Here is a 14564-nt window from a genome sequence, read left to right on the forward strand (position 1 = left end):
TGTGTTCATATGATTCATTGTCCTCAAAATACTGTGAACTTCTGTCTGAAGCACAAAGATTATCTTCGTTTTCTTTGCAGCCCTAGCAACTAACAAAATGACAGGCTGGAATGGAAACCCTGTGTGGGCTACCATGGGGTTTACCAATAGCTATCCACTCAGCCCACAACAGATCCTGGCTCAGAGTCGGCACTTGATACATATTTGTCCAAAACATTAACAAATCATCCATCTTTGACTGCATATCCCTTGGGAATTTTTTTTCTTTAAAGATCTTATTTGTTTGAGAGAGAGCAGGAATGAGAAAGAACACAAGCAGGGGGAGGGGCAGAGGCAGAGGGAGAAGCAGACATACCACCAAGCAGGGAGCACATACCACCAAGCAGGGACCCGATCACGGGACCCTGAGATCATGACCTGAGCCAAAGGCAGATGTTTACCCGACTGAGCCACCCAGGCGCACCGCTTGGAACTTTTTAAATAAAATTACAGGCTAAATAATAATTTTTACAAGTAGACTTCTTAAAAGCCTGGGTGCTCTCAGTAAATAAAATCGAAGTGCATCATTCCTAGGAACTTAATTTTGAGTGACTTGCATAAGAAAATCCATTTAATGAAATCAAAAGGAGGGACCCTTCTAATATGGAAGAGTAAAGCACCACAGCAAGTACAAAAACATTTTTAAAATTAGGGTTGGTCCAGATCTCAAAAATTAGAGTTGGTCCAGATCTCAAAACTGTCCCCACAGGACATGGAAAGTCAATACTCAATCCATGGTGGATTGAGTCTAAACATGGTAACAATTTCTGGGTTCTTGAATTACAAAACTTGAAATTAGTGGGATGTTCTGGATCAATAACCTTTGTATATATCAGTCTGATGTGAGGAAATGATATTTATAAAGAAAACATTATACCTTCCAATAAAAAGTAAAGTTCCTACAGCTAATACAATATGATTGATGTTTTACTGGGGCATTTAATACCCTCACAGATTAATGAGCATTAGAACTCTGGCTGAGCTGCCTAACCAGATAAAGTTTAAGAACCTAAAATGAAACAGGGATAAATGGGGGGAAAAAACAAAAAAGAAACAAAGAAAGACAGTAAAGAAAACCAGGATTTTGAGAAACTGCACATACATAAAACCTAAGTTTATAGAAATTTCAAGGCATCCAAGGTATATATGATATTATACTCCAACCTAAGATATATCACTTTGATACAATCAATTGTGCATAACTCCTGTATTTACAAAATGAAAAGCAATCAACTAATGGGCAGCAAGGTTGACATTTAGAATAATTCAAAGCTGTTGTTTATCCATTGTGGTAAAGGATGACTGATGGGAGCATTGAGTCAGCAAGCTGGGTGATTTACACACCCTGTAAGATTAGATTAAAGGTATTTTTATCAATCTTTAGAGGTAAGCCCTCGTCCACATTGAATTTTAGTAAAGATACTAAGAATCATAAAAGTGATATTCAAAATCCTTCCTTGAAGTATGTTTTACTGAAGATAAATATTAAGAAAAAAAAGATTCTCAATCAATAAAGGACTAAACAATTCCTATACACCCAGTATAGAATAAAAACACTGAGAGACAAAATAATTTTAAGATATGACTCTGCTCATAGGGGCTGAGCTTTCTTGCAAAAGCAAGCTTAATACATGAAAGTATCTGTGACTCTGAGACAGGGCTAGCCTCTTATGTACTTCAGGAGATCAGGAAACAAAGACAGCTGGACTGGAGGAGTCAAGAGCTATAGGAGACCTCTCCTGAGCACTTCTCATGGGCAAGGCACTGCACTAACAGCTGGGCACATATTACTTCATTTCCTTCTCGTACAAACTGAGGAGGGCAGAAAGGACTATAAGTATCCCCAATTTTCAAAGAAAGAATATGGAGCCTGAGTGGTTCATTGGGTTAAGCCTCTGCCTTCGGCTCAGGTCATGATCTCAGGGTCCTGGGATTGAGTCCAGCATTGGGCTCTCTGCTCAGTGGGAGAGCCTTCTTCCCCCTCTCTCTGTGCCTGCCTCCCTGCCTACTTGTGATCTCTCTCTCTCTGTCAAATAAATAAATAAAATCTTAAAAAAAAAAAAAAAAGAATATGAGCAGAAAGTCAAGTTATTTGCTCAAAGATTCACAATCATTAAGTGGTAGAGGCACGATTATCTTGAAACTCAGGCTACAGGCAGGTAAACGGAAGGCTCTGTGCATCTAAACTGGTGTTAATGGGGCGCCTGGGCGGCTCAGTTGGTTAAGGTTCTGCCTTCAGCTCAGGTCGTGATCCCAGGGTCCTGGGATTGAGTCCCGGATCAGGATCCATGCTCAGCGGGGAGTCTGCTTCTCCCTTTTCCCTCTGCTGCTTTCTCTGCTTGTACTCTGTCAAATAAATAAAATCTTAAAAAAATAAAGAAATAAACTTAACTGGTGTTAAGGAATTATAATCCCTAAGGGTCTGGAAAGGGGGTGGGGTAGGGTAGGTAAGTGGCATAAAAGATGAGGTTCAATTGGCATAAGATGGCAAAGCATGTGCTTAAAACTGTTTACATAATCACAATATTCTTTAAAAAAAAAAAAAAAAGTGTACCAGGAGCACAGAAAATGTTATTTTATTCTCTGACCTTCTGAAGGCTTTTACAGCAATTTTTACTCACTTCGAAATTGGTCATAGATCTTCATATTTCTAAGGCTCTGAAAAAAGGAAGTCCATTAGATATTCAACACTCACCAACATCTTAAACTTAGGGTGAACTGAGTTGAACTGGTAGTCTAAAGTAATGAGCCCAGGAAATTAAAAAGGTTTTCTAAAATAATAATGCATGCACATTAATGTCACCAACAGTTCAAGTAGAAGAAGAAGAGAAGAAGAAGAAGAAGAAGAATGAAAGTTTTATGATGTGAAATGAAAAGTAACGGTTTGTAAAGCTATGCTTTATTGCCTTTGAGTGCTACTATAGTCAAAAGATGGAAAATTCTCCCCTCCTTTCATATCCAAACACACTCATCAGGGCATTCTTGATGGATCTCGTTCCTGTGGGAACCACAGAATATTCCGTCAGTACCTCCATCTTGGGAAGAGGGGCTTCAGTGGTCCTTGGTTCATCCACAGAAGCTTCATCATCAAACAGTCGTCGACAGCAAACCAAGGTAAAGGGAGGAGGCACCTCTTTGAGAAAAGACACTGCTTCTCGGCGAGACTTCCCATACAGTTGCACACCATTGACCTAGAAAGACAAGGGAGAAGTCAGAACTGAGCAGCCCTGGAGAAAAAAACCAAAGTCCCATGCTGACATGGATCTACACAAATAAAAACAGGTTTTATTTTCCCCACAAACAAAGGGTCCAAATGTAACCACATTATTTTAGTGGTAACTAAAAACACTAGAAATCAAATGTATAAAGATTTAGGCTAAACCTTTACTGAATTTAGTGAGGAACGTTTAAGACGTGTGTAGATTACAAGTGATCTAATTTCTCACACCTCCATGATTTCTCTTTTCTACCCTCCAATTCTTGAATTCTCTCATCTACTTCTACACATCTCTCCTTAAACACACTAAATATCATTGCTAGCCTTCCAAAGACCACCTCCTTTTACTTTTTCATTTTATAAAAATATCACTATAGATATCAACACTAATTTTAAGGCTGTAATTAAAAACCACTCAATTTACAATGTGTAGGTAACAAAATCTAGGATACTCAACTGTCAAAATTTAGCATCATTTTTCACAATCTTCTTTCATATGCCATAAACTTTTTTTAAAATTTACATTCAATTAGCCAACATATAGCACATCATTGGTTTCAGATATAGTGTTCAATAATTCATCAGTCACGTATAACACCCAGTGCTCATCACATCACGTGCCCTCCTTAATGCCAGGCACCTAGCTATCCCATCCCCCCACCCACCTCCCCTGCAGCATCCCTCAGTTTGTTTCCTAGAGTTAAGAGTCTCTTATGGTTTTTTTCCCTCTCTGATGCTTAGGACCATCCTAGAAAAAGTATCTATCGAAAAGAAATACATGTAAATCCATTCTATTCTTACATGTTCTGCTCACACAGCCGTCAACTATATAGGTCAACTATCGGAGGTGTGTCAGTTTTCAAACTGTTAGATGTGTGTTCCAAATGCTTAAAAGAACAAAATGATAACTAACTACTCCTAATGCTTAATGCTTATCAATGTGAAATTATCTAAGTTTCATGTTTTAATGCACAGTAATAGTATTTTTGCACCAAAGATGATTTAGAAAGATAAACCTATTCTAATTTTTTATCTATGTGACTTAAGCTCCAGAAGCTCTCTCAGTTCTGACTCAACACCACTAAAAACTGATCTGCCTGCAACTCCCCAAAAGCTGAGGCATGAACTTCATCCAGGCATGAACCAGTCTTTTCCCACCTGACTCCTACCTTCCTGGGAGCGTTCAGTGGCATTATTAGTTTTAAAGGTATTTCTGGGCTGGCATCAATTTCTGACAGGTGCTGTGCTAATGTCCAGATCACTGGTGGGGCTAACTTTCCTGGGAGAAACCTGTGCACAAAATCTGTCCTTCTCAAAGAATACGGCATTGTGGGTTTTGCAAGCATCTCAGAGGCAGTGACCTGAGCCCAAAGTCAATGATCCCTGGGAGCCACTCTCGGGCCCACAAATCCAAGAACTTAGCTGTCAGGCCAGACACCATCTCTCTTCCTCTTAATTATTTACGGAGGTATCACCACCGAGTAAAGAGACCCATATGTGCTTCAGAGAGCTGGTCCTAATGGAAAAGTCAGGATGGTCTCCCAAGACTTTCTGACGGATGAAAGGGATCTGGGGGACAGCAAGTTTAGCAGCTCATAAATGTTTTTCCTCGAAAGAACTGAAAGTCAACCTTCACTGGCCACATCACGTTCCCCAGTGCCAACGAGTGCCACAGACAGAGCAAGTTCTCAAATCACCCACATGCACAATACCCTAAACGGAGAAGCAAGCAAGCGGATATAACCAAAGCCAAGAATTCTACCCCATACGCAAGTCTTAGTTTGTGTTTCAAACTACTTCAACAAATTAGAAAACCACTTTTCAGGTTTTTATCTTGGAGTACATTTAAATATTTATTTAGTTCATTATTTATTCATTTAAATTGTCTCCAATTATTATAGCAGTGCCTGGTAGTCCTCCTCACTGCTCTCTACTGTTAAAGGGATTGGTCACGTTTCCCATTACCAACTCCTATCTAAGAGGATTTATGGCTGCTGTAAATAGCTGCTCTGGGCTGAGACTTGGCACGATGTTCTAACCCCAGAGCGTATTTGTGTTTCTGGTTTTAAGTTCTAAGGAGTACACACACACACACACACACACACACACACACACACACTCTCTCTCTCTCTCTCTCTAGGTTCAGGAGTTTATTTGGCTCATTTTAGAGAGATTTTTCTATTTCTATATTTGGCTATTCAGAATAAGCCAATTTTTATTTTAGAGTTCACAGTATTTCTTAGACCCTCCAACTGGAGACCCTCTTAAGAGCTATCAAGTCCAATTATTCAGACTTTGTGATTAGAAAGCACACACATATACACATTTGCAGAGTACATAATACTGTACAAGTATTGTCCCACCACATTACCTCATTCAATCCTCATTCATCTTATCCCATAAAGATTGTTTATGCCTTTTTATAGTAATAATACCGCCAATATCGCACAGTGAGATAACACTTTAAAGTTTACAGGGATGAGTGCAGCCACTCTGGAAAACAGTATGGAGGTTCCTCAAAAACTTAAAAATAGGGGGACCTGGGTGGCTCAGTGGGTTAAAGCCTCTGCCTTCAGCTCAGGTCATGATCTCAGGGTCCTGGAATCGAGCCCCGTATCAGGTTCTCTGCTCAGCAGGAAGCCTGCCTCCCCCTCTCTCTCTGCCTGCCTCTCTGCCTACTTGTGATCACTGTCTGTCAAATAAATAAATAAAATCTTAAAAAGAAAAAAAGTTAAAAATAGAACTACCCTACAATCCAACAATCACAGTACTGAGTTATTTACCCAAAAAATACGAAAACACTAATTTAAAGGGATACATGTATCCCAGTGTTTATAGCAGCATTATTTTCAACAGTCAAATTATGGAAGCAGCCCAAGTGTCCATTGACTGATGAATGGAATGCATAAAGAAGATGTGGTACACACGCACACACATGCACACACACACACACACACACAGGAGTATTATTCAGCCATAAAAAAGAATGGAACCATACCATTTGCAATGACATGGATGGAGCTAGCAAGTATAAGTAAGTCAGAGAAAGACAATACCATACAATTTTTCTCGTGGAATTAAAGAAAGAAAACGAACAACACGTGTTTTCAACAAGGAAAGGGGAAAAAGAGAGATAAATCAAGAAAGAGACTCTTAATTACAGAGGACTGAGGGTTACTGGAGGGGAGGTGGGTGGGGGATGGGTGAAATAGGTGAAGGGGATTAAGGAGGGCACTCGTTGTGATGAGCGCAGGGTGATGTATGAATTGCTGAATCACTATTACTGTATGTCTGAAACTAATAAAACACTCTGTATGTTAAAATAAAGTTTAAGGGACACCTGGATGACTCAGTCATTAAGCATTCTCGGTTTCGGCTCAGGTCGTGATCTCAGGGTCATGAAATCGGGCCCTGGGTCAGGCTCCATGCTCAGCATGGAGTCTGCTGGAGAGTCTTTCCCTCTCCCTTCCCCTCTGCTCCTCTCTGCTTACACACTCGCACCCCTCGGCTTACACACTCGCTCTCTCAAATAGATAAAAAAAATCTTTAAAGTAAAATAAAGTTTACATTGATGATATTCCACTAGATGGTCACAAAAACATAGTGAGGCAGGCCTCTACTGATGAAAAAACAACTCTCACAACAGCTGAGTGACGTGTCAGAGGACACACTGTGAAGCTGTGGCAAATTCAAAGGCAGAGGCAGCTCTTCTGACTTCAAGCCTTTCCTTCACTCCCTATCTCCCTATCCTCGTCATTTCACTTTGAGTAAACATCAACTTTAGAAAGACATCTCTACAATCAAGGCCCATGTGAGTCAAATCTTGGCTAAGGCTACGTGGTTGAGTCTATTAAACCCAAGTTGAGGGGCTTCGGCAGTAGTGTATTTGGGAAAAAAACAGTGAAATGGGAGGTAGAAAACATAAAGTCATCACGCCGGGAGTATATAACATTGGGGAAAAATCAGTGCCTTATTTTCTTGTCTGTAAAATTAGGGGATTCAATGCTGTTTGTGTGTTTATGTTAGCTCTGGGACTGTCCAATCTAACAAAATATCTCAAGAAGGTCATGTCAAAGCAGAAGTGCTCTAAAATTGTTCTAGCTGAAGACAGGCTGGGGAGCCTGAGTGAGCCCACAGAGGCTGCCATGTTGGGACACAAGTCCCAAGGAGACAATCTGAATACCAGTCAATAATACATAAGCCTGAGGTCACCCAGCTAGCCTGATTCTTATTAGAAATAACCATAAAACCAACAGGTGAATGTGACTACATCTGCAAACAAGGGGTAGGGATGCGTCTCTTAAAAAAGAATTTTGCTAAAAAAAATCCCAATTATGCTATCAAACTATAACAGGACATTAGCTCCTTTCTCAATCTTAAGTAAGTAAGCAAAAGAAAGTCTCAGGAGTCCCAAAAGATAGGAAAAATGAACTCAAACCCATTATCTATTTTCTTTTACCATTACATAGGCTGTATTTTTCTCTACCTTCATTTTATTTCATTTTCTCCAGTTTTATTGAGATCAAATTGACACATAACATTGTGTAAGTTTAAGGTGTACAATGTGATGATTTGAGCTACATCTATACTGTGAAATATTGTCACAATGAAGTTAGTAAACACAGGCATTGCCCCACATGGTTACCATTTTGTGTGTTTTGTGTGTGTATATGTGTGTGTGTGTGTGTAAGATAAGAACATTTAAGATCTACTCTTAAAGCAACCTGGGCACTATCATTAACAATACTGTGCTATAGGGCACCTGGGTGGCTCAGTGGGTTAAGCCGCTGCCTTCGGCTCAGGTCATGATCTTGGGGTCCTGGGATCGAGTCCCGCATTGGGCTCTCTGCTCAGCGGGGAGCCTGCTTCCCTCTCTCTCTCTCTGCCTGCCTCTCTATCTACTTGTGATCTCTCTCTGTCAAATAAATAAATAAAATATTTTAAAAAATAAAAAAATAATACTGTGCTGTACACTTGAAAAGGTAGTCCCCAAGTATTTTTCAATATAAGTAGTTCACATTACATTGGCGGTAATGTAATTCAGTGAATTTCTGGTAAAAATACATTTTCCTACAACTCAGAAATTCCTGTCCTGTGTCTTTTGTCTCTCATGAATTTCACCTCAAGAAGTTCATCCTCTGGCTGCAGGAGGTTCAGTGTATCAACAGGACCACCTGGAGCAACTGAAGAGATGTAATGGTGCCCATCAAAGGAATCCACTTCCATGCCAAGCCTCAGAGTGTGAATGGGCAGCAGCTGTAGCAAAACACAAAGCAACAACATCAAACCTGACAAGGACATATCCAACTGTTAATCCTCCATCAAGTATTATTTTGACACAAAAGCCCCACCTCTTGAGTCAGATCATCAAGACCCCAATAGAGGGCAATAATGGGGAAACTAGCCACCAATAAAATATGAATAATTTGTCTTCTTGCTCTCACTCCTCTTTTCCTTTCAGATTCCTTAGGGATGGACACACAGATATACAAAGTCCTGCCTTCGATTCTAAGCATCAAATATTCCAAACGTCTTATAGTTCCCAGTATGGATTCCAGGTTTTATTTTTCTGTAGGACCACCCATCTCCCAGAACATTCAAGTTCCTCTTTATTACCTAATTTCCACTCACACTTGAATACCAAGGCAGTGTTACTTCCAGGAAGTCCTTCCTGATATCTGAGTTAATGTCCCTCTGTTTGGGGTCCAAGACCACCTTGTATAGATCTCCATCACAGCTCATAACCTACTGTGCCTACAATTTCTATTTTTTTGATTGTTCCCCCTGCTTGAATGCAAAGTCTATATCTTCTCTCTGTAACTTCAGACCCTACAATAGTACCAGGCACTAAACATGGACTCATTACATACTTTTTTTTAACTAAGCTGTGAGAATGATGCCTCACTCAAGAACTCCTTTTCCATCTCACCAACTTAAATGAGAACAATTTCCAGGTGGGGGAAGGTGGCTATGTAATAAGGAAAGCAATCATTATTCCATCCTAGGATTGATGCTGGTGGCTTCGAAGGATTCTTATGGGCTCGGATATAAGTGAAGGGTTAAGAAAGTCTAGCCCAGGGGTGCCTGGGTGGCTCAATGGGTTAAGCCTCTGCCTTCGGCTCGGGTCGTGATATCAGGGTCCTGGGATCGAGCCCCACATCAGGCTCTCTGCTCAGCAGGGAGCCTGCTTCCTCCTCTCTCTCTGCCTGCCTCTCTGCCTACTTGTGATCTCTCTGTCTGTCAAATAAATAAAATCTTTAAAGAAAAAAAAAAAGAAAGTCTAACCCATGTCAAAATAAAGAGATAAGACTTGGTGTTGTTGGCTGTAAAGGTGAAATGTACTCACCAAACTCTACTCCCTTGACTTTTAAAGATGGAGCTCATGATTAATCATTGTGGCTATATAAACTCAAATATGGTAAATGGTACTTACTAATTATGATTCATATGTCCTATATCAATAGTTTATTTATCTAAAATATCAGGCCCTTGGGGCGCCTGGGTGGCTCAGTGGGTTAAGTCTCTGCTTTCGGCTCAGGTCATGATCTCAGGGTCCAGGGATCGAGCCCTGCATCGGGCTCTCTGCTCAGCGGGGAGCCTGCTTCCCCCTCTCTCTCTGCCTGCCTCTCTGCCTACTTGTGATCTCTTTCTGTGTCAAATAAATGAAATCTTCAAAAAAATAAATAAAATATCAGGTCCACCTCTAACTATATACTTAATAAGGAGAAAACCCTATACAGCATAGCAACGCATGCACAATATGGTCCTTTCGTTCATATTTCCTATTCCCTGTGACCTTACCTCTGAGCTTGTCACCTCCCCTTAGTCATCTGCTCTGGGTTCCCAGAGTTCTACAGGCTTTAGGCACCATCTAGAGCTCATTTCCTTCCCACTGTATACATACAGACAAATGGGAAGGACAAGCAGTCTAGCACACCAAGACCTCAATGACTTAAAACAGGCATGAGGGATTTCTGGCTCTGGGCTAACTTTTTGAAAGTTAAGTGTTCTTGACCACCAAGCGCTTCAGATTCCACCACCATGTCAGGCAATAAGACGTTCTAGCGCGCTAAATGGAAGGTTAACATTGTTTTTACTCTTGTTCCCTCTCTGTGATTTCTTTATTTATCACTGCGGTCCCCTATCCTCTTACTGAGTCATTGTACCCAACCATGCATATCAAACCAGAAGATATCATTTCCCTTATTATTAATGTCGGTGGTGGTGGGGTTTTTTGTTTGTTTTTGGGGTTTTTTTTTGTTTTTTTAGTCTTTTCTTCAGTAGTGAAAGGTTAAATAACTACTCTCAGAGAAATGTTTCTGTAATAAGGACTAACCCACCCATGTTTGCTGACTCTCTCCCTTCCTCTGTTTATGAGGCAAACCCTGGGGCAGTAGTCAGTGGTCAGGGAGTCCACCCGTAGGCTGTCTCCAGTGGTATGAAGACTGCTTGCGAGAACAGACTGCTCAATCTTCAGGAATTCTGCAAGTTTGTGTTAAATGTAGCCATTACTAAAAATTAAATGCTGTACAACTACAATTAAATGATATTAAAAGTAAATGTCAAAAGTATTCAAAATCCATCACTGAGCCACTGGGTGGCTCAGTTAGTTAAGCGTCTGATTCTTGATTTCAGTTCAAGTCATGATCTCAGGGTCATGTTTGAGATGACTCTGTGCTCTGCGGGGAGTCTGAGATTCTCTCCCTCTGCCTCTCCCCTAGCTCACACTCTCTCAATTTCTGTCTCTTTCAAATCAATCAATTAATCTTTAACAACAACCAAAAAAAGCACAATTCACCAACAAACAAGTGAAAACCAAATAATTACTAGTTGTAATTATTACTAGTTGCTATGCAGGAATGAATCTGGGTCAAGATACCACACATGACTGGTGAAGGTCATTTTGAAAAGTTGGGCAGGGTAGATTTTCCAGAGATGGGGACATATGTGGTAAAATTGAAAGTAAGAACATATCAGCCCTACAAAAAGCCTGTGAGGGGGCTGCTTGTGGAATGTCAATGAGAAAGGTAATTGCTAAATTTTTATTCGAGCAACCGATTATATGGTGGTAGCAATTTCTGCATAGAGGTGCCCAAATTAAAACAAGGACACTGCTGTACATACAGACTATTGCTGCTTACATAGAAATATGCCCCAATAAAAAATAAAAAGATTAAGGAGGGAACTGATTCAATTTCCTCATTCAGCGCCCCCTTCCTAATCCTGACCTAATTATGTAGCTGACCCCATTCCCCACTACATCCATGCAACAGCTGAAGTCGGGAGGAATGAGCTGGAGCAGAGAAGAGGAGCAGAGAGGAGCAGGAGAAGGTCACTCATGGAATCCTTTGCCTTCCAGATACAGCCTGTACCCTCGAAGGCGATGCTCCCAGATATCTATAAACAGCACATGCTCCCCAGAAACTTAAACCATGAACAAGAGACACATGCTCCATCTTTAATCACGCTGAACAAATAAACCAGAAATGATGTTTACGAAATCTGTCAATCTGCGAGAGGCCTACCTAATAGTTCTGTATCCAAATCTGAGTACAGCTGGGTTTTCGAGACTTCATGTTACATTGCTGCAGGCTCCTCTGCGGGAGCAGGACTGTTTAATTACCTGTCCCAGCTGCATTTAGCAACTCAACAAATCAACCGTTTCATCTGTCTCTTTCAGTTGTCCACCCCTTCCGTATTCTGAGTTCTTAGAGAGCAGAAAGTGCTAAAATGACAGGAGTGGGCGCAACAGACAGGTGATTGATGCCTTCACACACATTCCATGTTATGCTTTACTGATGCTTATTCAATGCGCTTTGCAAGGGGTCCTATTTAAATTGACAAAGTTAATGAGCAGCAGGGTTTTCATGATCCCGATGTGACAAGTGAAAGATACAAGGAAATATATCCAAGGAGAAGTATGACCATTGTGCGACTTACTGTCAGTGCTAAAATGATGAAGATCAAATGAGACCAAGCAAGCCAGAGCCCTTCAACCTGCAAGTGGAGAGACCTGTCGCGAAGCAAACCACAGTTCATTCATTTTGCTAAAAGCTCTACTTTTAGGACCCTAAAACAAGATATCAGAATGTGCAAGTGAGAATATAAATGATGTTGCTTCGGGGGAAAAAACCCTTCTGGAGAGGAACAGATATGTCAATAGGATGGGGGAGGATGCTTCCAAAAAAGCTAACCTCAAAAATAGGACAGAAAGAACCCCATGATTAGTTCTTATAACACACACACAAACACACACACACAGAGACTGAAGATGTTAAATGCCATTTATGTTTAAAAGTTAGAGGGAAAGGATTACTAATTTTACCATAAATAAAAAACAAATTTTCCAAGAATTTAGCTACAACTTTTAAAAAGTGAACACAGGGGCGCCTGGGTGGCTCAGTGGATTAAAGCCTCTGCCTTCAGCTCAGGTCATGATCCCAGGGTCCTGGGATCGAGCCCTGCATCGGGCTCTCAGCTCCACGGAGATCCTGCTTCCTCCTCTCTCTCTCTGCCTGCCTCTCTGCTTGCTTATGATCTCTGTCAAATAAATAAATAAAATCTTAAAAAAAAAAAAAGTGAAACACAGCAAAAGCTTCTTGCCCATATAAAATTTTAATTCTGAATATTCAAAAAATACACACTGTGTGCTCTTCTGTACAGAAATACAATGAAAGTTCTTTTTAGTGGCCTAAAACCAAGGTCAAGAGTCAACTGACATTTATCATTTTTCTTGTTGTTTAGCATTATCATTTTAAATATCATTGATGTTCCCTGCCTAGTCCACATATTTGAACTTTTGACACCTGATCTAACACTTTGCACTTACGACTCTTGTTCTACCTTTGTTCTTGGTACTTCCTCCACCTGGAATATCCAGTTATTTCCCTGAACCCATTCTTCAGGTACATGTCAAACGCCATCCTCCCAAGAAACCTCCTTTACTTTCCTTGAGGAAATACCACCTCCTTCCTTGAGCAAATATAAGACCTTTTGGTAATACCTGAACAGTAGAGTTCTCAGTGGAGTGAGGCAAAGAAAGAATCACAATTTCCTATAGGAACCTCACCACAAACCACAGAATTAGAATACGGCCCAGGAAGAATGAAATAAGACATGTGTATTTAAAAAAAAATTTTTTTTAAGTATTCATTAGAGAGTGAGCAAGTGAGAGCAAGGGCAGGAGTGAGGGCTAGAGGGAGGGGGAGGTGTAGACTCCCCGCTGACCAGGAAAGCCTGATGAGCCCCATCCCAGGACCATGGGATCATGACCCAAGGTAAGGGCAGCTGCTTAGCTGACTGAGCCACTCAGGCGCCCAAAGACCTGTGTATTTTGAAAAAGCTCCTGTTTCTGACATGCCATCTACCCTAACTATGCACCTCAGTTACTACAGTGACTTGATTCTGTGCCTTGTGCTCTCCACTCAACAAGAGACCAGCGAAGTGTAAAATCACACACCCGAGAATTCATCAGCAGTAGTTGCCTCTGGGGAGGAGAATAAGGAAACCGGGATGGGAGAGAAACTTATTTTTCACAGGCTGTACTTCCATAACTTTTTAATTTTCGATCTTGTCCATATGTTATTTATTCAGAAGAAAAAAGAATGGCATAGGTGTAGAAGCCAGACAACCTTGAGGGGTTTCCTCATTTTGCCACTTTACTTGCGGCATCCGATCTTGAGCAAGACACTTTACCTGCTTGACGCTCAGTTTCCACATACCACGACGGGAAAGAAGAAAACAGCTGCTGACCAATAGGGTCACTGAGACAAATAAAGGAGAAACTGTATTTGAGACCAAGAACCCATCCTGGTAACCGAGTGTAACACCTGCAGCCACTCTTGGAGGTTCGGGTACATTCCACTGCCTTAGAAGTTAGATTTGCTCTCATCGAGTGAGGGGGAAACACACGTTTGAATGTCCTTTGGTTCCGAGAATATAATTCAGGAAGGAAATAAAATGAAATTTGTCAGCCTGTCTTGTCAAAACCAGAGAACAGGACGTGTTTTATTTTGTTTCCCACGGCGGGGATCTTCCTAACGCTCACTCCGAATCACAACTGATGGCCAGCAGAAAGGTCACTGGAATGAGCCTAATGCTTCTCCCTCGCAGTGCTGTGATTATCTTAATAGTAAACAGTTGCCAAGAAAGCCATCCTTAAACGTGCAAGTCTCCCCAGATGCGGGAAAACCGTCCTGCTGTCATGATTAACGGCTTCCTAGAAGCACTGCAGCTAATGCTCAAGCCACTGCAAATTGCTTTCGCCTCCCTCCTTCCCCACAACTCCATCCACCTCACAAGAAAGCCT

The 14564-nt window shown here is 41.0% G+C and overlaps 1 protein-coding gene across 6 annotated transcripts in view; it reads right to left on the reverse strand.

Annotated features, from left to right (window-relative positions):
• The window catches only part of PATJ (PATJ crumbs cell polarity complex component), a 366180-nt gene that overhangs the window by 292320 nt on the left and 59296 nt on the right, over nt 1–14564 (reverse strand). For all 6 annotated transcript variants that reach the window (XM_045999612.1, XM_045999585.1, XM_045999595.1 and 3 more), the window contains exons 15-16: nt 8378–8512; nt 3069–3230 (exon numbers count right to left, since the gene is read on the reverse strand). In XM_045999612.1, coding sequence (XP_045855568.1) covers nt 3069–3230; nt 8378–8512 — 297 coding nt within the window. The remainder of the gene's footprint in view (nt 1–3068; nt 3231–8377; nt 8513–14564) is intronic.

The sequence above is a fragment of the Meles meles genome, chromosome 1 (genome assembly GCF_922984935.1).
Source record: "Meles meles chromosome 1, mMelMel3.1 paternal haplotype, whole genome shotgun sequence".
Classification (NCBI taxonomy): Eukaryota; Metazoa; Chordata; class Mammalia; order Carnivora; family Mustelidae; genus Meles; species Meles meles.